The following is a 23,685-nucleotide window of genomic DNA, read 5'->3' on the forward strand; positions in this document are numbered from 1 at the left end:
GCTGACCTTGATTTAGTATACAAGGACGTGTTGTTTGTGTGTTTGTAACCCACAACTTGCCTGGAACTTGACATGGTAATTATGAGTCACACAACTTGGCTTTTAAGAAAAAGCACAACCGGAGTCTCTTCCCACGCCTCGTGCATTCGGTTTCCTACTTTACGGACGTTCAAAATCTCTGACAGAGTATATTTAAATGAACACACGCACTGGAAATAAAATGCCAAAATAATAAATCAATGTTTGGGTGAAGGCTAGGCAACATAACTATATGTCCTCGATGTTTCCAGTTGTGTTTGGTGGCGCTAGCGCCTCATTTCTTTGAAGAACGTGATGTATTCGGAGGCAATGAAGATGAAAAACCTTTGCTCCTTGTGGCCCGACCTCGGTTCTGACCCATTTCTCTATCATATAATCCTGCTGGAAGAAACGTAAGCCCTCTGAAGTGAACCTGGCCAACATGTCAGTAAGGTTTTGGGGTGTTCCTGTTGAGTTATGATCTTGGAACTTTGTATTCTGTTTTAACACTTGATCCATATTACTGAATTTAAATGAACACAGGGGGAACAAACCAATCAACCTTACGTAACCCAGATGTGATATTTTTTCATAACAAGAGACTAACAATAAAAAACTATTTTAATCTGCATCACAGAGAGATAAAAAAGAATACTATTTTGTTTTTTATTCAGTGTCAGCTTCACACAGCAAGCTGCTGGAGCCTGGTGTGTGCAGAGGAGATCTACTTTGTGTACTTGTGTATACAACATGTATACGCCTGCATGTGTATTTACCTGATGCACAATTTTGCCAAAGGCTTCCTGCAGTTTACCATGAATGGTGGCTAGCTTCTTCGCGTCCCGGTTGGCTTCGTGAACAGGAATCAGTACCTTGTACACTTCGTTTACCGCCTCGTACATGCCCGCCTGCAAAGGAGATTGAGACAAATGTTAGTGTGTTATAGGTAAATTGGAATTTAAGGAATGTTAATAATTTACTATTCTGAATTATGCTCATGGTGCAAGAACTATGAGATGTAAGCAGGTGCAAAACAAAGAGCATACATTTTTTCGACTGTATGACTGAGTTTATTTCTTTGTGTATTTAGTTCATGTTTTTGCTGCGTAAAATAAAAGACCAAAAAGGAAAAGAAGTAAACGATCAGCTCTCTAGTGGCTTAATAACAAACAACGCCGACGGAACGATGGACTTAAAAGCCCGGATTTAGACTTCAGCCTTACATTACTCTTTGTTTACAGGTCTACTGATAAGAAGAGCTAAAATAAATACATACTATGACTCAGAGTGAAATGAGTTCATTCGTTTGGTGAGAGAAAAGTAAACCAGCTGCTTCAAAATCCCTGACTACATCCTCAACGTCAACACCCATTCGTCTAATCCCCTATCCATCCTTCTCCACTTCTCACCATGGAGAAAGAGGCAGCAGCCTGCTCCAAGAGTCCCACGAGGCCGATCTCAGTGAAGTACTTCCCAGAGCAAATGCCCTCCTCATCTGGTGACACCACATCGTCAGAGACTGCAGATTCCTCCAGCACGTTGGAGGAAATATTCTGGAGCAGAAGAACAATACAAGCACACACACATCAGCAGGCGTTTCCATTTTTTTTAGGCGTGTGAACACACATTACACGTATTCCGGTGCTCTTCTCACCTGGAAGGTGACACAGCCCACGGGCAGATACTTGCGGTCCTCCAGCATGCTCAGATACTCGGCGACCAGAGCGGCGCTGTGCACCAGACACTGAGCAGCCTCGGCGTGGTTGTTCCTCTCCGTGTGTTTTCCGGCCATGTTCTGAAGCCACGTCAGCCGCAGGTCCGGTGACGTCTGGTAACCCTTTGCGATCCTGGCGACGTGAAGTCAAAGACACACATGAATGCGTACAAACTAACAGGTGACCATGATCGCAGGCGCAGAAATACATGCGTAGGTGATCAAAAGGTGTTTGCTCGAGTGTGCGTGTGTATTCTGTACCTGTACATGAGATCTATCAGCATCTCAGGATCTTCCTGGTGCTCCTTCATCTTGACCGTGTCGGACAGGATCATGTGCAGGTTAAACACGAGGTCCTGAACCTGAAAAAAAAGATAAAAAGAATGCAGAAGTTGAGTTACTGCTAGCTCGATGGCGTAGTGGAGAACACAAGTTGTCAGTCAGTCAACAGTCCTTGAACACCGAGACGGAAGACAACTGAAGAATGGGATGGATGAATCTGTACCTGGTCTGGGAACGTGGTCTCCCTCAGCTCCAGATCCTCCTCTCCGTAGGTAAGGATGGTCTTTAGAGAGCGACGCAAAAACTCCTCGTTAAAATTCTGAGACGTTCCCACCAGCGAAGAAAGAGACATGGTCACTTGCATCTTCACTCTTGCAAAGTTCTGAAAGCACAACCACAAAGGGAAAAAAAAAAGGGTCAAACTCTCAACATTTTGTCAAGGTTGCAGACTATTGTGTGACGGATTAGGACTGCGAAGAGAGTCATTTTGGAAGGTGAGGTGTCTGAAAGATGTGAAAGTCCGCCTGTGCTACAGCGAAAGGAAAGGATGTGTTCACATGTAATTGGGCCTTAAATAGATGGCTAATTGCAATGTTTGGTTTTGTACTGGATTGGGGGATGTAAACTGAGAGAAAAACAAGGGAATGAAAATAAAGGAATAAACGGAGCTGAGAAATGGCGAACCAGAAGTCAAATAATTCCTCATCATACCAGAATGAATCATTCAAAGGGCAATCTGAGAGCGCAAACCTCCTATAAGGCCATGCCCCGTCTGACAATGTTAAAAACAGTGACTATTCTGGCCCGCTCTTACATTTTATGAGTTCTTCTTTTGCCAAACAGACAAACAAACTGAACCGTAAACATACCCTTTCTTGGCGGAGGTAATAATTGCAGTGCTTTCACTTAAGTAACCAGATAATTATAAACAACCTGTTCTCTGAATAAGAAGTGCTTGCAAAGCACATGACTTCATGCGACTTACAATGTGACATTCTGTTAGAGGTAATTCATGGAGGCATGTGTGGTATTTTTAACCTTTACTGGTGACACGTTGTAGAAGCTCTTTGAAAGCTCCACTCTTTAACCTCGTCATGCCAGGTTCATGAACCAACGTTGCCGACAACACAACATTTTTAGTTGTAACTCTTCATTTTCTCAATTGTACTTACGTTGCCGATCTCAAAGTTCTGCCTCATGAGGAGGTAGAGGGAGGCGCTGGCGTGGGCCCTGATGGTACTTATGCTGCTGCTGCAGCTCCTTAACAATCGCAAACACAGGTCGGCACACTGCTCCGTCTCCTCCTCGAACAGCAGTTCAGGAAACTACACAAACGGAGAGAAATAGACCCCAAATTGACACAATACAAGTATTAAGTCCTGGAAAGAAATTCCATTAGAATAAAATTTTAAAAAAGTCCAGGAGACTGACCTTGGACACTAGCGCCCTCTGTGTGGCAAAGCAATGCTGGAGGTAGAGGGCGCTCTGGTTGCAGGCCATGCTGTGGAGCAACACCTTCAGCACCCCACCCAGGATACTCTCCTTGGACTCTGTCACGGATACCGTCTGAAGGGAGAGGGAAACAAATGCAGTTGTAATAGGAGCACGTGTGGGTTTATGTGTGCTTAAGTATTCTGCACAGGCATTAGAAGAAAGTCCGGGTCACTTGCATACCTGTACAATGATCTCCAAGGTATCAAGAATAATTACGTTGGCCTCCGTCGCAAGGTTACCGTCAATGAGTGCTTCGTGTTCCAGCTCCGCTCTGGTCCTGCAATCAAGACACCAGAAAATACCGTCAAAACCGATGACCGACTCCAACAGTGCGATGCTGATGATGTTCAACCTCGAAAGTTACAGAAGCCGCTAATCATCGCGTTAGTCATAAACAATGTGGGAATCTCTGAGCGGGAGAAAAAAGGTTTGTGCCGAGTAGTACCTCAGGTAATTATCTTGTCTTCAGAAACTTTGATGATATAGGATATCTTTGTACAACAAAAGCAAAGTTGATAAAAAATAATAAGTGTGTCTATCTGTTAAATAAATAAATAAATGTTACACTGCAACCTTAAACACAGACCTCATACTATTGAAATGATTAAGCATTATGCATGCTAACGCAACTGTAGACCGTTAGTTCAGACCTTTTAACTTCCCTCACTAGAGGGTTAAGACATCTGAAGGCTTTAAGGAGGCGATAGGAAACTCTATCTGGACTGGCTTTTTAGTAGTTATGAATTCGACTCCAAAGAATAAACAAAGAATCTAAGACAAACAAGAGCTGTTGCTATATGTGTCTTGCTTTTTGCTGCAGCAACAACCAGGAAGACACATGAGTCAGAACCCCAAAACAAGAAGCACACTGGTTAAAAAGCAAAAAAGACCCACTGCAACCAATACCAACCCCGAGACAGACACTGTTACCAGGACAGAGGGAATGATGGGATGGAGGGAGGGGGGGGGGGGGGGGTCAAAGGTCAGAGCCAGGATCAGGGCTCTGTTGGTGCATTCATGTGCATGTGTGAACTTAGGAAGTCAAAATTGTGAAAAAATATGAATGACAACATGGGTGCATCAGTGACTAGAATAATTACTGTGAAATGTAAAATGAATTAGGAAATCCAGACTTGTTTAAAGCAAAGTCACTCAGGAGAAAATCTATTGAAATGGATCCTGTGTCCATGGCAGCCAGCTGCCCACAAGCATGTGAATACACCATAAACGAGGAACTAAAGCAGCGGGGGATTCAAAAGAGCACACGGCAAAGGTGGACCATACAATACCTGATGGATCTGTGACTCCTACATAAACACACAGCAATGTGAGAGAACAAATGGAAATTAAGAAAAAAGAAAAGGCTTCAGCTAAATGTGCAACAAAAACAGAGAGAAAAATCTCATTTAAAAACAAAAAAAAAGCATAGCATTGTGTCTTTTGTCCCCATTTGACTAAATAAGTGACAAAAGATACAAAACCTGTCGCTTTTGAGTGCATGCAACACAGATATCTGCGGCTGCTGGGCAAACATGACAATTATATTGTTAATCATATTGAAGTAAGTTAGATTTTATTCCTATGTAAATCTCTAGGGAAAATTAAAAAAAAACATATTGAAACTCGTTAAAGATGATCTCAAATCTCATGATGGTGAGATTTGGCTTGTTGTATCTGTTACTAGATGGACTATAGTGGTGATATCCTGATAAAGAGGATAAAAGGATGATCATTTCCAATCTTTTATTTCAGTTTACGATTATACGGGAAAACAGGTTAAGCTGAAGCAGTAAAGTGGGGATGGGCAATTTCATAACATTTATGGATTATATTGTGTGTGTGTGTGTGTGTGTGTGTGTGTGTGTGTGTGTGTGTGTGTTCCTTCAGAAAACCAAAACTACAGATCACACTTCAGTAAATAATCAGTTTCGGGGTCTTTGAAGTTTTTCTGTAACATAAAGTAAGAATTCAGCAAATGGATTAAATATCCGAAAAAAGGCGTACTTGTCCATCTTTTCACTGTTTTGTCTCCAGTGGGTCATGTCCTTCCTCCATCGAAGGTTCTCCTGACTGCCAAAAGCACTGCCAGATGGACTCCGCTCTAAATGGTGAGGAAAGGATTGTTTACTTTTTTATTGGTGGTGAAAGAAGGCACGTGTACACAGAGAAACGTGACTGATGTTGGCTGAATGTCTGTAGTTAGATCTACAATATGAATAACAATAGTAGTGTTGGGTGGAAAGCAGGATACATTGTGTGTCTGTCTTTAAGTTTAGGAGTGCATGTGCACGTTCTGAAATGTGTTACCCTACCTAGCTGTCCCCGGCTGCGTCGCACCATCTCCTGCCGGGCACCGATGCTGCCCAGTATGGCCTCCTCCAGCTTGGCCTTCATGTCTTTGGACTTCTTAAAGGTCAGGCTGTTCATCCGCTCGAATGCCTTCTTCCCCTGCATGGTGAACACAACATGGGCCTTGTATCCATGAGGCAGAGGATGAGTGGACGGACAGAGAACACAGCGAGGAAGTTATTTGCACCACAGCACTCAGCAGGCAAAGCTTGTTTGAAGCATAAAAGCAAATGTGCAAGCACAGAAAAGCAAACAGCCGGCAGATAGCACCGCAGAAAGGGAAACACACATAAATAAATAGATGATTAAAGCTTAGAGAGCAGCAAGTTGTCTGCTTTTACTACTTTATTACCGCCTTCAGTCGGCAAAGCATAGTAATGGCAGAGCTTGTTCTGAATGCAAGAGGATAGTGCTGACAAATCACCTGGAGAAACTTTAGACGCGTTCTTTTTAGGTGAACAGCTGAAATCAGCCTAAACTACATCCTAAGTGTGGCATGTGAATGTAAAAGAACAGAACATTGCACACACTTTTACTTTGTGTATGCCTCTATGTATGTATTTGTGGATGTATTCTTTTTTTTATTCCATTTTATCTTATTTTGTTATATATATAAAAAAAAGCTCCTTTAAATCCAGATTAAAGACTTTTCTGTTTGCTGTTGCCTTTAATTGATCCAGATCCAACGGTTAATGTCTGTATCTCACTACTGAATTGTATTTCTTAAACTGCACTGCAATCTTTTTGCCTGCTTTTTTAATGTTTTAATTAGTGTTCTTAATTGATTTTATTAATCTTGTTTTCTTCTGCATTATGTTTCGATACTTTTAATGATTTCATGTGAAGCACTTTGAATCACTTTGTTAAAATGTGCTACAAATAAACTTTCCTTGCCTCGATGTCCATCTCAAATAAATAAAGTCAAAGCCACAGAATAAATAGACGGGCATACTTAACACACCTAACAGCCCTCTGTGTGCCCCTGACACCCGTGTAGTGGTTCATCAGTCTGTCGTGTCACACTCACTGACATTACCTTGTACTCGAAGCAGGAAACGCAGAGGTAGAGGAGATCCAGCAGGCGGTTGAGCTGCGACACCGACAGGTCTGTGAACCACTTCTGCAGCACCAGCTCATCCGCGTTCTTCAACACCCACAGCAGACAGATGAGCAGACTGCGACTGGACTCGGCCGAGAAGCTCCCGTGCTGACGACTCGCCTGGAGAGATGGACGACCGGGAATCAGCGAGGAGGAACAGAACACACGAGGAACAAAGCGAAGACACGAAACACGGCACGGTGAGAAACGACGGCCTCGTGTTGGTTTCACATTTTTGCAACAATGACCGAGTAGGAGGACTGTTTCCTTAATTAATTGCAGATTGTTGTGGCAAACCTGCGAGTTCAGCAAGAAGCTGCTCGGTCGGGACATTGGGGTGGGGGTGGAGGTGCCTGCGATCGCCATGGCGACAGTCTGGCTGATCAGGCTGTTCCCCTCTCCTTCTGCCTCCTCTCCAGTGCCGCCCATCGCTGCTCCCTGGGGACCTGGCCGACCCCACTGGTTATGCGACTCTAGTGACATAAAAACGGGAGATAAGGAAGTTTATAAATTAACTTGGAGCGTTACAAATTGGACTGAATTTTTTTGTGTGATGTTGTGACACTCGAAAGTGAAAACAGTATGTGAATGTAATAAAGACAAAAAGTGTGGGGTTCATAATTATTGATCGGGGAAAACCTCCGTGGATTGATCTAAACATAGAGAAACATGTCAGTAACTGCTGTTCATGTAGCTTCTCTGTACTCTGAATGAGCACTAAAAGTGTAGAGTAAAGTAACCTTTATACTAACTGTAGGTGTTAAATTAATTGGGATGTTTTGAATTCGATCTTATTCAATAACAAAAAGAATACTACTTCAAAAAAAAAGTTAAACTCTCTCACATAACTTTAGACAAAGCTTGGAATGGGTCATTTAAATACAAGCTCCAGGTTTAAGAAAAGATAAGATCGGCCTTTATCAGTCCCTCAGTGGGGAAATTACAGGATTACAGTAGCCCTTATTCACCGAAATTTAAGTAGAGATGAGATCAAGTAATATAAATAAACAGTCGAACAGTAATAAAAACACAATTTAAAAATTAAACAGTAAGAAACAAAAATATTAAATATACAGAAATAAAAATAAGTAGTGAAAAATGTGTATAATGCGTAAAAGTATTGCACCAGGTGAGGTTTAGGGTTAGAAAGTTCACCAGGCTAGGTTAAAGGAGAGCAAAAATGAATGCAGTAGAGATGAAATAAGGTTGGAGATCAGGCACATGATTGTGCAACATCCTTTGCGGGTCCAAAAGATAACCTTTGGAGTTCAAAAGGATGTGTGCTATTACAGGTCACAATGTAACTCTGACATCGCATTTGTTTGACAAGCTGAGGTTAGTTGGTATTTCGTCACATTATGTCTCAAGAGAGAACCTTGAGTCCCAAATGCTGCACGCCTCATTCACAACTGTTCTGGGATCTGATAGGAGTGCTGCTCCCAGTTCGGGAGGAAGCAAACAGCTGGATATAAGCTCAGATATTTGACAGTTGCGAGTGAAACAATATAAAGATCCCAAACAAAAACCACAGCACAGCAAACATTCACTGTACATTTAAAGTAGCTCCTTTACCTGTAAAGTCATGGAGCTGTGTTAGCGTTTCCATGACGATGCCAATGAGAGGCAGGTAAAGCATGGCGACTCGGGCCTTGACCTCAGGATCGGCGTAGCGGGGGTCTGAGTCATGGCTGGACAGCAAGTTGTGAACGACACTCACCACTTTCTTATGGAGGCTAAACATTCTACAAGTGAAACAGAAGAAATATGTTTTTTTTACTTTTAAAGAACAAGGAGAAAAGAACAAGGATATATGGTATTTTCAAATTTATGTGAAAAGCACAACGGGTGAGAGAACAAGAGAACCTATCCACATTACACTTAACCTTAACTCACCCACTTGAAAGCATGTCAGCGTGCAAACAGGCTTATCTCTCACCAACAGATACAGAGGCTATAACCTGAAAATATCACTTTCCTTTTTCTTCGATATTTGACAGTTAAATGGGAAGATACACACACACACAGACAATATCACCCTTTAATAAATCTGACATGTGATGATGAGCCTTCAACTCGCACTCCCTCAGACATAAACTCTATCTCGATAAAACAATGTTCAGAAGTGTAGAAAGTGTGCATCCAAAGCAAACCAACCCTTCGTTGTCTGGGTCCAGTATCACAGACAGTTCGGACAGCACCAGGCCGGCCAGGTAATGTTGCTCTCTGAAGGGGACAGACAGCTCAAACATGTTGGCTATCTTTTGGTCCTGGGCATGCGTGGAGAACCCAGAGCTCTGTGGGAGAACACAGAACATCCAAACAAGACTGTTAATATTTGACAGGATTACTTTTTAAATGAAGGACACAGATTAGACAGTCTTAGAATTGTTAAATTTCCTAGTATACAGGATGTAAAACACTGCTACGATTCCTATTTTAGTTTAACATGGTTTTGTAAGAGAAAGATTGTATCACTGGGTGCAAGCGTATTGGAATATTTCCATACAGTACTTTATGTCTGACCTGTGAAGTTGCTGAAGACACAGAGGGTGAAGGCGAGGCAGGCGGGGTCAGCAGACTGCAGGGCAGGTTGAGGGTGACGTAGTGTTCGTGGCTGCAGACAATCCTCAAGAAATCAAGCCTCAAAGACTCTAGGGTTGGGTTCTGTAGAGCGTAAATCTTTGTGGACACCTGGAGAGACAAAGTAATTCATATTATCTTTACAGAATACTTTATATACATACTACAAATAAAGAATTGGGGTGTGCCAAAAGAACTGAAATCTCAAATTAGAGCTCAATATATTCCTTGCTCTGTGAGGAAACCTGAAATGCTTAATATACACATAAGGGTATGAATAACTCAAAGAGTATGCTTCACATTACCAGAATATGAATAAACAGGACCATATCTGGCATTGACTCCAATAACAAATCTGTTACTTAGCCATCTAGGTATGCTTTTCTCTTCACTCCTAATAATCTGTATGATGTATTATTCTTGTTTATTAAAAAAAACACAGCAATAAAAGAACATTATGTGATGATTGCAAATCTAAATAAGGCATTTACCTGTTTCCAGTATGCCCTGATCAGGGTGAAGACAAAGCCTCGGTCCATGACTGACAGCAAGTCATTCAGAAAGAAAGCCAGACTAGTGTTCAGTCTCTCCACCAGCTCCAGGTCCTGATTGGATGAGATGCACATCGTAAAAGAATAGCATACACAATGCGTAAACAAAGTGGGCAAATACAGTGGGATCAGTTGTAAACATTTTTTTAAAGGGATTCATTTGTAAAATTGATCTATTCCCTGGATCTTTAAACATGATATTCCAACTGCGTGCTGATTGGGAACAGTTCATCTCGCCAATACTCACTTTCTGGAAGCGAGACACAATGTCGCCAGAGATGGTGCTGACCAGGGCGGTAATGTCATCCATGAAGCGTTCTGGGAAGCGGTTCTTCCTGGGTGACTCTAAGCGGTCGGTGAAGTACAGGTGGTGGATAATGCTTTTGACCTGTGGTAAAGGTTGATCATGTTTGTCATGTGAAAAGTACTGTGCTGTGCACTATACGATACACATAAGTCCATGCTGTAAAATTGGGGTTTCCTACCATGAGTTCAAAGAAAAACCAGGCCTGCTGTAGAGCTCCCTCCCTCACACTCCCACTGCTCACAACCCACTGGAGGGCCAGTTCTTCATGGAAGAGCTGAGTAGAACCAGAAAGAAGAAAACAGAGACAAAGAAGTGGAGTTGGAGAGAAAGAGAGGGAGAGGCAACACAGCCAGACAGAGAATGTGAGACACGAGAAGTATCCCTGGAATTGAAATATATACCTAAACCTACATGTTGTGAACAGACGATTCTATATAAATATACTGTTGAATGAATTCCAGTGTGTATTTACTTAATGGGAAATATGACAAGAAATGAAAGTTAAGCAGGTTTAGCTTAAGATTATTAGCAATTTTTTCTCTGTATAAAAGAATAACCCAGTCCAGTAAAGCTCCTGCAAACGCAACAATGAAAATGTACTTGATTAAAGGAAAACAACAAAACGTAATATATATTCAAGTAATGGTTACCAACCAAGTAAAAAATAAATAGAAAAATCATACAGCTGTGTGCAACAACTTTCATTTTTGTGAAATGATGAAAGATGCACTCTTTTCACCATGCAAATTAAAGTATTTAATGATGTAATTTACACATAATCCAAATATAAAGGAAGGAATCTCTGTCTGCCGGGATGTAAACCTCGAGAACTGCTCATCTGATCTACTTCACACTTGTACTTTTATCACAATTTGCTGCAATTTAGAGGTAAAACTATGAACTATTAATATTAAAACTATTAATATCACACAGGAAGTCCAGCCTTTAAATTCTGACTTCAAGTGAAGAGTAAAAGAGAGGCATTAACAGCACAAATACTTAAATAACCTTAACTCTGTTTAAGGTGGAGCTTTTCTTTCAAATATGACGCTGGAGAGTTAATAAATAACACATGGGAACTATTATATATTGTGGGTCAAATCTCATTTCTGGTGAATCAGAGTGTATTTTACTAGTGTTTCTCACTGTGAATAACCACTACTTGGGTGTGTAGTTGTTTATATGAGCAATCCTTGAGAAAGCTGCAAGCAGCAACACTACAGGCTCATTCTGAACTGGCATCTTTTAAACACACAATGCACTAGCAGGTATTTTCCTGAGAGTTTTTTGCATGGGAGAAGAATTTATTCTTCTTCATTTCTTTTTTTTTTTTTACAAAATATGCATCAGTAACTTGCATTTATTTAGGTGTGTGCTTTTACGCAAAACCAACATCTAACACAGTCTGGCTAACACACCAAGTCTTGTGCAGTCTGGCAAGTCTTCCTTAACCATGTTGACATAGTGTAAAGATCAGGAAGGAACAGGTGCTGATTCATTTCCACCTTTTGAATCGTATGAACATCATCTTAATTTGTATACTTATCCTTATTATCCTCTAGACTTTATGTATGTATTTTACTCGAAACATTATCTCTATGTTAAAGTAGTCAGTATTGCTCAGCATAAATAACCTAAAAGGATTTTTCAGTGATACTACTTCTGTAATATCGGAAACCTTTGCCCCAGATCGTATCTACATTTTTGTTCTGGCATACTATGTAGGGTCATTGTTAACTGATCGGGATGCAAACCGTGCTGCCCTTTTCTTCTATGAAAACAGAACCCATATGCACTCAATGACCCAGTGAGTAGTGCACAATGGAAGGAGACTTCCCAGACTAAGTTAGCCAGACCACAACCATGAAAAAACCCATTGATACATTCAGAACAAGAGGCAGATCAGCAACATTCAGCATTCAACAAACTCCACCACTCCACAACCACGAAAAACGACATCAACCAATCAGGAGGCACACATCCACAGACAAGACGGGTGAGGAGGCGAATACAGAGGTGGGCGGGGTTGGCTCCTCCCCCAGTGCAAGTGGCTATACCTTTTTTGTGGGCAACCGTCCTGTTAAAGTTTGCAAGAAACTGGCGCTCTCAGTGTGCGAAGACATGCGATTGCCACTGCGCTCCATGGCCTATGGGTGGGATGAATGGAACGGTGACAACAAGGTTAGTGGAGGAGCAACAGGAGCGTGGGGTCGAAACCACTCGGCACACAGGGAAAATGTGCCTGCTGGGTCACACGCATCCACACACACTACACACTCTTCTGATCTCTTGCACACTCTTGTCAAACATGAAGACAAAAACAATGAGACACAGGACAGGGTCACACTTAAACGAGTTGTAACCGTAATATAAAACAGTCAGATACATTGTTTGAATGCCTGAAAGGAGGTGCGCAAAATGGCTGCATATGGGCCGCAAGATCAAGTGAAGACGGCTGTAACATCGAGGAAAAGGAAACTGTGTTGGTTTTCTTGTCCTTGATGTTACAGCCATTGTCTAATGATGTGCCATTCTGCATCCGTCCAGGTGAATACAATACTTAAAAGAATCAAAATGGCATATGGGTTAACAATCCTACAGTATGAAAGGTATTTTCTTTAGTAGGTAGACCAACACAAAGTTCCATCACAGGTTAAATGCTGATCAGGTACATCAATGTTGGCACTATTCATTTAATGTTGCAATCGAGCTGTGATTGTACTATATCACTAATATGCACAGTTAATTCAATCATGGTTTCTTGATAATCGTTACATTGTGTCAATTAGTGACAAACAATTGATTATGTCATGACAACTCAAAATGACATAACATCACATGACGATGGAAAGTGAAGCTGACAAACGACCGCACCCATGTAGACAGACACACACACACACACACAGACAGACACACTCAGATATACCATGCTCCAGCGACAAAATGAATGCTTTGTAGAGCAAGTAGAAAGTCATGCAGTGGTATTTACTGGTGACAGTGAGAATGGAGATTATCAGGTTAAAGCAGAGGGAGTGAATAACTGTGTTAGAAGAAAAAATGAGAAGAGGAAATAGCAGAGGGAATATAATTAATAAAAGATATGTTTTAACGTACTCTGCCGATGAATATGATTTTTAACAGTACTCTTTTTCTCTACTAACAATCCTCTGAGAAATATACACAGGTAAACTCATAGTGTGTCTTAATTTATCGTTTGGCAATAATGAACTACTATGTCCAAGAAACTACTGCTATAAAATTATCTAAATCCAAATAATTCGGTGCCAATTTATGTAATTTCTGTCTTTCATGCAAGTACTGAGAACAAGGGAGGTGTTGGATGTGATCAGTGAAGAGAGATGATACCGGAGACTCCAGCATGAGAGATAGAGGGTCATGGAGGCGGCTGTGATTCCCATGTATGAGACCATGGGAGGATTGTGATTTTAAGTTGACTAGAATACTGCAATACTCTGAAGTTGTGTTCTTTTATGCTTTAGTAGTACACTAGACAACTTTTTATGGTTTAGAAATACTAAATATTGGAGAAAGTTAGCAAAAGGTAGTTTCCAATCATAGATGCGTGACTTAAAACCTACGGAAGCAGCTTCGCGATAGGTTGAGTCTACGAATGAAAGATGTGATCATGACGACACAAAAATAATATAGATTGCGCAACTCTCATCTCAGTAACTCTGACAAAGTACAAAAATAAACCAAAACTCTGAATATCACAGTATTCCTTCAAGGTGAATAAGGCGAGTTGTTTTGTTTGGTAGTGAGGCAAAGGGGAGGACGGGTTCATTCATAAAACCACCTGCATGGTTTCTGGAGCAGACCCAGGGCTGGATCCCCAGGGGTCACTCTTACAGCCCATGGTGTGCACCCACGAGTTGGAGCGGTCTAAGCCCTAGGCGTGCCAAGGTCAAAGGACACAAGGCAGGCGGGAAGCAAGGGAATAAGCAAGCAGCACGGGGGAAGGAGGAGGGAAGGAATAACGACAGGTTAAAAGAGGTTCAGAAGTCAGGACTGCTGGTAGATGCCAAGGGCCCAAAACTGGTTAACTGTCAGTAAATGTAAAATCCAAATCATCCCCACAGATGAGACTCATAGGTTCTCTCTCCCCCTTTCTATGTCTGTGTAAGAAATAACTTCCCCTCCCTCAGAGACAAGAAAAGAAAGGTTTAGTTAAGTATTAGCAGCAAAGGGAACATTCATCAAACAAGGGGCTGCATTCACACACTGCTCTGGTACTTTTGGGTAGAAAAACAACAACACATTTAACAAGGGCAATCACAAATTAAAACAAGGCAAAATAAAACAGTTAAGAGTGACGAGGCTAAGATGTCATTAATGACAGTTGACACAATGTGCTATTGTATCTTCCTAACAGCATCTGCTTTGTGTAAACCAAACGTCTTTCACGACTTTCACAACCTGCCCTGTGTGTGCATACGTGTGTGTGGGTGTGTGTGTGTGTCAGGTGGCTGTTACAGCGGTTAGCGAGATAAGATGTCCAATCTTATGTTTACGCATTGGCTATACAGTTTACATGTGATAAAATATCCCCAGAGTCAGTGTGTGCACATGGTAGGCCTCTGCCTTAATGTGGTCTAAGAACTACAGAGTAGAGGTCAGTACAATCACTTAACATGCGCGTGTCTAAAATACATGACACATCAATGAGGGCTGCTGGACTGCTTACTATTTAACCCGGATATCTGACATCAACATGCAGTATGGTCGAGCCAAATATGGCAACTAGGTTGAGTTCAAAACATATGCATAACTAGAGTCATATTTTGGTGACCTTACCTTGCTGCCAATGATGGCGCGAACCTCGTCATCAGGAGAGGTGGGTGTACCAGAGATGTCAGGGTTGCTGTTGCTAAGGCTACGAGAGCGATTAAGGTTGAGGCTGGCTGGTCGAACAGCTGAGCGAGCCATGGTAGCGTAGTGAACTGAACCTCCCAACCCTCCCGGGCCTAGACCAACACACAGAGGAAGGAAAATTAAACAATTGGGATGTGATGTGGAGGGAGGAACTACTTCTACCAAGTCATTGTGGTTCCACTGACATGATGATTGCATGTTAACTCTGCTGTCAACCCTGGCTCTGATGCAAAGCATAGCACAACCCTCCATCTGGCACATGGTGAACACATGGGTCATAAGAGTATTCATCCTCAAGTGATTATAGTTTCATAAAGCATCCAAAGAGTCTTGGCAGTGGGTGGATAGTTAGTTATTACAGGACTGATCGCAGGAAATAATCTATATAGCTCAAATGCTCTACCAAAATGGAACATTACTTACGTCATTTTAAATTCAGAGGGAAGAATAATTGCACACAGATTAAGATGTACAGTGCTGGGCCATATCTACCTGTTACAGATGAGTTGGGGTCTGTGTTGGAGCAGGCAGAAGACAAAATGGATGTGAAGGAGAAAAAAAAAAAAAAAAGATAGAAAGAAATAGAGAAAGAAAAATTATGGCAGGTAGGTTTGATAATAAGAAACCCAGTGAAGGTGAGTTGGAAGTTGGATGAAGTTAACTTAAAAAGAAGAAATAGAAAAACAGGTATATAATAAAGAAAAATGCGAGTTGATCAACTTTATTGACAGTAGAATACCTGGAGAGGGCGAATTGGGGTCAGTGCTGGGCAAGCGGAAGACATAGTGGATATAAGAAGACAACAGGCCGTTACGGCCGTGCATGTCCTGGCTGGTGTCCAAGTACTTATGAAGCCGGTTCACTATGGATGCCAGGACCTCGAACGATGCCTGGCCCAGATTCACTGAACACACAGAAGCATAGTGACACATGTACAAAAATGCAGATATGGACAAATACACAGCGATGCAAAAAGTTGCAGTATGTGTGTGTGTGTGTGTGTGTGTGTGTGTGTGTGTGTGTACACAACACAACCCACAAGACATTTTTTTGCATATATATTTAGACCCTTTTAATCTAAAAAAAAAATAATTTTAAAACGTAAATATAAATATATAATCAAATACTCCTAGAATGGTCATGATCTAGATGGCGACCAGAAAAATGCTTTTTTTTTGGAGTAAACATGTATGCAGATTTAGCATCAGCCCTAAGCGGTTCTAAAAATCACTGTGCGATCACTGTTTTTTTTAGTGAAGTGAAAAGCAATAACACACCTATCTGCCCAGCAATCACTGGCGGTCGCACTACAAGCAACACCAACTTGTCGAGAAGAAGGTGAAGGAATCGAACCACCGGCTCCAGCTGGGAAGAGTTAAGTGCCGCAATGCTGGACTTGAGCTCGGCCTCCAGGTTGTTCTCCATGATGCGGATGTCTCCGATCCTGACTGGGAACATGTGCTCGTCCAGGGCGTGTACCAAGGCAAAGAATTTATCCAGGTACTGGTCCTGGAAAGGGAGAGAGGAAAATTGGTTGGCAAAGCAGAATATAGAAAGACAAAGAGATTGCAAGAGAATAGAAAAGAGGAGAAGAGAAGAGAATAAAATACAAAGAGATTTCAAAAGAAGAGAAATGAGAAGAGAAGAAAAGAGAGAGATAGATGGATGAGAGAAAAGAAGGCACAATGAAAAAAATCTAAAAGTGTTAAAGGTAGGTGAAGGAGAAAATGGGGGGAGGAAGTTGATAAACAAAAGTAAGCTTGGTTCCACTCATCTGTGAGGTGGCTCACCAAGTGGAAACCACAAACCTGGCATCACTACAAGAACACAGTAAAACCTAGCAAGTCTAATCTGTGCCAGGAGCTTTGATTTATGAGCACATTAGTCTGAGTTAGGCTCCTAGGGACCACAGTCAAGCCCCCCACACCCAAGCCGACACAGAGATGGAGTAGACCTCAGTAAATTACTGCTGGGGTGAGCTTCAACCCACTAATGAACTGGTGCTGTGGAGGAATTACTGTGTAAATGTGCAAACACTGTGTTTGTTTCTCTTCACTGACATTTGAAATGATAACCTGTGAGATGCTTATGTAACTAATTCAATGGCAACTGATATTACAATAAAATTGCTCTCCCTCATGCCTTAAAAGCAGCTTGTTTTTCCTCTGCTCATGATATCAACAGGGAAGATGGGAGTAAAGAGGATGAGACGTGTTGAAATACCCCCAAACACTGTTGTATGCAGCACGGTTACCTGTGTGTGGATGGTTGAAACAGTCACAACTTCCACATTAAAAACTCCTCGATGGTTGTCAACCCACTTCATCCCAGGAAGAGGAACCTGAGGAACAAGAATATCCGAGTAAATCCATGCTGCAGGAGCAAAATTAACATTTTACAAGCAGTAAAAATGTATGATGGGTCATTCTGCCTCGAAGGCTGAGAATTTCCTTAAATCAAAGAGGTTTAATTAAGCCAAAGCCTTTCCATCTTACCCAAAAGTTAAACAAAGAGGTCATTAAGTGTTGACAATGTTTGTCATATTTCAAAGAGACCTCTGAGGCATCATGACATCATGCTGCAGTCATATGACTCTTAACCTTGGCTGTCTGCAGCACACCAGTTTGTTACCATGGATTACAACATTACGGAGCATCCTGGAGAGCAAAAACTGCAAACTTGGAAAACAATATTATGACTGCCCCTTTCATATCCATCTTTATATTTTTTTCAGACCTTTTTACATTTATTTATACTGTAAACATGCTTGCACTCTTTAAAAAAAACTGAATCTTACGTCTGGTGAGAGAACAGAGTAGGATTGTGGTGGTTTTTCCAGAGACACGGGCAGACAGAAATGACCTGTCCGCAGACGTCCATTCTGCAGCATGGGGATCCACTACAAGTAGAGGAAGAAAAAATGAATCGAAAGAGAATGCAAAGGACAAAAAAAACAAAGGGTAATAGTATTTATTTTTTGTATACATACTAAATGTACTGGTAAAACAAATAAAGACAAGTAGAGCATATGTGCTTGTGAATCCCGTCTTGAAAAATATTTTTTTTTCTTTGGCTTTTGACTCTCTATGAGAGTTGCTCTGCTTAACTCTCACTGCTACCTACCGTGTATCCCACAGGCGTCTCCAAGGGTGTGTTCTGCTTCTGCTGGCAGCTGACGTGGTAAAAAGTGAAGAGGATGTGGTGATGGTCCGACAGGGATGCAGGCAGCTTGATCTTGATCTCATCATGGAAATCAGGGGACCTGTTGATGACAGCAGTTAGTAACAATAGCATGAAAACTAGTCAATAACAATGTTACAAGCTGTTTCATAAATCAATTAGTTGGTCTACTCGTAAAAGGCAGCCACTCATGATTGATTTGTTTCCGAACTACACAGACAGGTTGTCATCTCATTGGCATTCCACTTAAACCGGAGGTCGTTCTGTTAATGAATACTAGTTCAATTGTTCCCCTGTAAAAAATGTTTTTGAACTTGGAACGAGGGTACAACAGCTTTTCCTTACCGATTGCCTGCTCTGCGGTCAATGCCTCCTCAGTACTGGTGTGCACTGAGCAGAACATTATCTCTATTCTATCATTGCCTTAAGAAGATTATTAAAAACTGCCTAAAAAATGTCACAGAGCAGATAATGGCTGGTTGGCTAAGCACATTGCATCAAAGCCAAAGTAGATACAAGCACAAAAGGTGGAAGCTTTCCAGATTGCAAAACATTTCTTATAATGGAGAGTCGTCTTCTTTCTTCGCCGTTCAATTTCCTTCATGTGTTCCTTTAGGTGTTTCGCCACTTTGAGTGAGAAGCACTGTGTGTAATTGACCATTACCTAGAAGTACTTCTAATGGCTGGATTACGTCTTGATGCATGGTGGTCTTGGTCACAGTGGTACATTATTCACAGATTGATTAATTTGAGCCTTGAAGGTGTGACCCCTAGGTGCCAAATGACCAAATGCTGGATGTCGTAAAAACACCTGATAGTGGCGATAAAATATTAGAGACCCCTCAGCTCTTATGTAGAGACGGAAGAAATGTGTGGCAAGGACACCACTTTACAATATCCAGAAGGTTCTTTAATGAACACCATCAAATGTTGGCGGGGTGATGGGAGGTGTAAGATGTTACGGCAACGTTAAATTAAAGAAGGATATTTGTGAATTTAATTTTCAAATCAATCTCATGATAATCATGGAGACAAGGCTAATACAAGCCTAATTATGTCAGATTTTCATACCTCCCTATTGCCAAAAGAGATTATCACATAGTCATATGGTAATGGAAGAATGAGTGTTGTTGCTTTAGAGCTTTAGTTTAAAATGTTTCATTGCCATCCCAATCATAAGTTCCCTGTAGCACCTTGTATAGAGACTTTTATAAGGACAAGGAGCTTACCTGTTATGATACACCACAGCAGTGTAAGCTTCTTTCGCAAAATCTGCACAGCTGGACTTCCCAAATATCACCTGAGAGATAAAAGAAGTACTAACAATCAGATAGTCATGAAGCCATGTTACAAATAATCACAAGCATTTGTCAACATGTGTTTAGCAAGAGCATATTTGCTAGCATGCACACAGCTGTGGAACAATGCTGAGCCGTTACAATGCACAGCTTTGCAATACAACCTCACACCTTCCTATGAAATGGCTCAAGCCCTTAGTTATCTACATAAAAACACATGGTACTAAGATGACCGACTAGACTAACATAAGTTCAAAAACAATGTTTTTCTTTTGACTTCACATCATGGCGTACCGGCATGGCATTGTTTGGATCCTCTCCATTCATAAATTGCACTTTGACTGTGATGTTGCGGGCGGAGCCTTGGCGGTTGGCAAAGTTAAGACTCTGAGGGTTTATATACAGCAGATTCCTATAAGAAAGAGACAGTCACAGAGAAAATAATTTAATTAACTGCACCAAGGGAAAACTATATGGTTACTGTACACAGACAAGGTATCCAAAGTATGGCAGCTATTTGATAGTATGAAGGAAAATATAAATTTGTAAATTATACGATAGAAAGTAGCAATAACTCGACGACACTAGAGGTTGCGCAATGGTCATCAAGAGATTACCCGTCAAAAAAAAAGCATTTAAATGTCATTGTACACTTTTTTTATTCTGCCTCACAACTTGATAGCTAAAAATATATCAACGAGTTGAAATAAATTGTTAAATATTTTTACATTTTTTTAATACAATACTTTTATTTTATCATCCTGATCATTATTGTTGTCATTGTTGACAGCAAAAGTTGTGGAACTGTACTGTCACAAACACTGATGGGAAGTGGGAGGAGGCTGCATAATAGGAAGTGCAAAGTCACCCGGGATCAGCTGACAAACCGCAATGGCGTAGTTGAGTCTGTGGGGGGCAGCCCCACAGAGACCACAGCTGGAACCACAACTGACAAGGAAGCGTGGGAATCTCTTTGGTCGGATTATTAGAATCATCCGCTTCCTCTGTTGCTCTCTATCTTCATGTCCTAACAATAACAATGGCTGCTTGTGGGTTGTTGAATTTGAACTAAAATAGACCTCAAGATGACTTCACTGTGAAAAATCTGAAATCCCCAATCAGCTCATCTCGTCAGATTCATCTCAGGTTTAATCAGTAGACATGAATACTGTGAAAGCAAACTCCCCAACTATACAATGACGGCTACCCACCTTTCCCATTCAGAGGCTACACAAAGGAGGAAAGTCACGGTTTGATCGCTCAATACAAAGACCAGGCTGCGATTCACACCAGTAGGCCAGGTAACAAAGGCGCTCTCGAGTAATTCAGAGAATGCAGAGAAGAAAGGGTAAATAAATAGCAAGTCTGCCTTGTTATTATTAGGACAACAAGATGTTGAAGGAGCACATAAATAATATTCAAAAGGTTATACCCTAAACAAACTGAAAAAAACACTGACTACAAAGCAGATAAATATAGAAAGTATTTCACAATAAAACTTAACATGGACCACTTTGCGAGGATGTATTCTTCATACATATTGTAAACCTCATCAGAAATTAAATGGACAGCTCATTTTGACATGTCTCATCCTGACCAATGGGATGCATGTGCAACTCAAATCCATAATTGATGGGGCTGTTTTCTGTGGTCCAGTCATAAATACCACTTGACAGTGACCTCGCAGCATTGGATTGTATCCCACCAGCAATGTATTTTATAGGAAACTGTCTACACTTCACACTGATTTTTCACACACACACACACACACACACACACACACTTCTAAATTAATATGGAGTCAAGTGTCAAGCACTTCAATCTGTGACACCCATCTTAATAAACCAAGCCTTCATTTCTATCTCCACTACACATCTGTAAAGCTTAGTGACTGCATCACAGACACTAAATATGTCCACAGACAGACAGACATTTTAACACTTGGCAAAGTACTAAAAAGCGTCTCTGTTTAGTTCTCACTACTGTAGGTGTCTCCTGGAACACATTTTGCCATGTTGACACACACAGAGACTCGTACCAGCCACACACCATCACTGCTGGTAATAAACAGACAGTTGATGACAGACTGACTCAGCCAATTAGGTGCTACAATAGTAAGTGAATGTGACATTTTAACCTTGTGGTTAACAAAGGATGGGGGGGGTGGAAGGTATCCACACTATCCAACCGTGGAACAAAGAACCTACTCACAGCATGTTCGGCTCAGTTCTCTCACACAGAGGTCAACATAAGAGGGGTTCAAATGCATTGATGTACAATTACTAGAAAAAAGGTACAAATAGAATATCTCAGGGATAACTGATCGTAAGAATTATAAGGATCAGTACAGCTACAGAGAGAACACAAAACATACACAACACAGTGGACAGATATTCTGTCACTTAAACAGACTGCTGAAGTGGTTTAATGGCGATTTCTCAGGTTGAAAATTCCAAAGCAAATTTTAGGTTGTACAGAACCAGCCCGCTCCATAGGGAGAGGCCCCAGCAGGCCTCGTCAGGTTCAAACCCTCAACCTCCTTGCTGCTAACCACTGCGCTGGCATGACCGACACTGAACATATTAGTGCCAGCTTTATGCTGATTAAGCAAATTCCTTGCACATTCACTCATTTAGTTATTCTTTTCTATAGAACCCTTTCTTTATGCTCAGTCCATATAAAAAAAAGTAACAGTCCCTCATTACAGAGATTTGAGCTTATCCATCTTTAAAACAACAAATTACTAGAGAAAGCTCGTTAAGATAACTGTGTGGTATTTTAACAAGCACTGTAACAAACGGAGTGCAAAATTGTTTGCATTTTTAACCAAAGCCAAATATCCATGTATTTTCTGCTGTTTGTAACAAAGTATTATTTTTATAACAATGTAGTAATCATTACCTTTTTAATTCAAAGTGACTGATCAGCTGCAAACCTTTTTTAATCTATATTAGTCTTCATGAGGACAAAACAAAATGTAATGACTGCATGACATGGCAGTTATTCTGTCTAGGAGGCCTTTTTCATAACACATATCAGAACCACGGGAACCATGCAGCAATGAGTGCCAAAAGTATAAATATTTATATTCCAATTAAAGTAATTTCACTGATTACTTCCTCCTCCTTCTTTAGCTGAAGTTGGATACATTTCAGGTCTGAGTCAAACAACTTACTAAAAATGTCCCATAAAGATTGTTTTTAAAGCTGAAAAGAAATCAGCACACTATTTATTGCACATCTCATTTCTGGTGGCATTAAAAAAGAATATCACACAAGGCATGGTCAACTTGGGAAAAACTTGGATTTGTTGTCTCTGAGGGCTAGGCAACAAACCCAAGATGATGAGTACACACTGTCCAAACTCTCCAACATCATTCATGCCCGGTAGCTCAACCCTGGCACAGATGACTGGCTTACCCCCATGAGAGAGAGAGAGAGAGAGAGAGAGAGAGAGAGAGGGGTTGGGGGGGGAGACAGAGAGAGAGACAGAGAGACAGAGAGACAGAGAGAGAGAGAGAGAGAGAGAGAGAGAGAGAGAGGGGACAGAGAGAGAGACAGAGAGACAGAGAGAGAGAGAGAGAGAGAGAGAGAGAGAGAGAGAGAGAGAGAGAGAGATAGAGAGAGAGAGAGACACACACACACACTGGTGCTGGGCTGATTCAGCACGATACTAAATCAAACCCAGGAGCATTAATTACACACAGCATTATCAATCAGAGCAAAGTGTGTGCAGGGTTATAAGGTTTGAGATTGATCGGTCTGACAATCCATCAAAAACCTGTGGTGGCCATTGTTGGCTTTCTGCTGATCAGCTAAAGCCCTGCACCACAGAGGGAGAACAGGGTAGGGTGTGGTATGGAGAGGGGATTGGGGTTAAATGGGTAGTAGAGAAGGGGGAGAGGGGGTGTATATGTCATT

At 41.3% G+C, this 23,685-nt stretch overlaps 1 protein-coding gene across 18 annotated transcripts in view; it reads right to left on the bottom strand.

Annotated features, from left to right (window-relative positions):
- The window catches only part of dock7 (dedicator of cytokinesis 7), a 45,760-nt gene that overhangs the window by 5,602 nt on the left and 16,473 nt on the right, over positions 1-23,685 (bottom strand). For 3 of the 18 annotated variants that reach the window (XM_068589740.1, XM_068589739.1, XM_068589744.1), the window contains exons 15-43: positions 20,060-20,177; positions 19,697-19,767; positions 18,411-18,549; positions 18,085-18,186; positions 17,542-17,628; positions 16,565-16,796; positions 16,027-16,191; positions 15,210-15,379; positions 14,212-14,304; positions 12,452-12,541; positions 10,573-10,668; positions 10,335-10,475; positions 10,028-10,141; positions 9,480-9,647; positions 9,111-9,250; positions 8,529-8,698; positions 7,254-7,429; positions 6,894-7,076; positions 5,821-5,980; positions 5,513-5,609; positions 4,798-4,815; positions 3,689-3,785; positions 3,446-3,580; positions 3,187-3,339; positions 2,238-2,396; positions 1,994-2,094; positions 1,673-1,865; positions 1,428-1,571; positions 795-926 (exon numbers count right to left, since the gene is read on the bottom strand). In XM_068589740.1, coding sequence (XP_068445841.1) covers positions 795-926; positions 1,428-1,571; positions 1,673-1,865; positions 1,994-2,094; positions 2,238-2,396; positions 3,187-3,339; positions 3,446-3,580; positions 3,689-3,785; positions 4,798-4,815; positions 5,513-5,609; positions 5,821-5,980; positions 6,894-7,076; positions 7,254-7,429; positions 8,529-8,698; positions 9,111-9,250; positions 9,480-9,647; positions 10,028-10,141; positions 10,335-10,475; positions 10,573-10,668; positions 12,452-12,541; positions 14,212-14,304; positions 15,210-15,379; positions 16,027-16,191; positions 16,565-16,796; positions 17,542-17,628; positions 18,085-18,186; positions 18,411-18,549; positions 19,697-19,767; positions 20,060-20,177 — 3,844 coding nt within the window. The remainder of the gene's footprint in view (positions 1-794; positions 927-1,427; positions 1,572-1,672; positions 1,866-1,993; positions 2,095-2,237; positions 2,397-3,186; positions 3,340-3,445; positions 3,581-3,688; positions 3,786-4,797; positions 4,816-5,512; positions 5,610-5,820; positions 5,981-6,893; positions 7,077-7,253; positions 7,430-8,528; positions 8,699-9,110; positions 9,251-9,479; positions 9,648-10,027; positions 10,142-10,334; positions 10,476-10,572; positions 10,669-12,451; positions 12,542-14,211; positions 14,305-15,209; positions 15,380-16,026; positions 16,192-16,564; positions 16,797-17,541; positions 17,629-18,084; positions 18,187-18,410; positions 18,550-19,696; positions 19,768-20,059; positions 20,178-23,685) is intronic. The other 15 variants (XM_068589746.1, XM_068589745.1, XM_068589742.1 and 12 more) reach the window with 11 other exon arrangements.

This window comes from Clinocottus analis, unplaced genomic scaffold, assembly GCF_023055335.1.
Source record: "Clinocottus analis isolate CAN_PGR_092001 unplaced genomic scaffold, fCliAna1.0.p SCAF_23, whole genome shotgun sequence".
Classification (NCBI taxonomy): Eukaryota; Metazoa; Chordata; class Actinopteri; order Perciformes; family Cottidae; genus Clinocottus; species Clinocottus analis.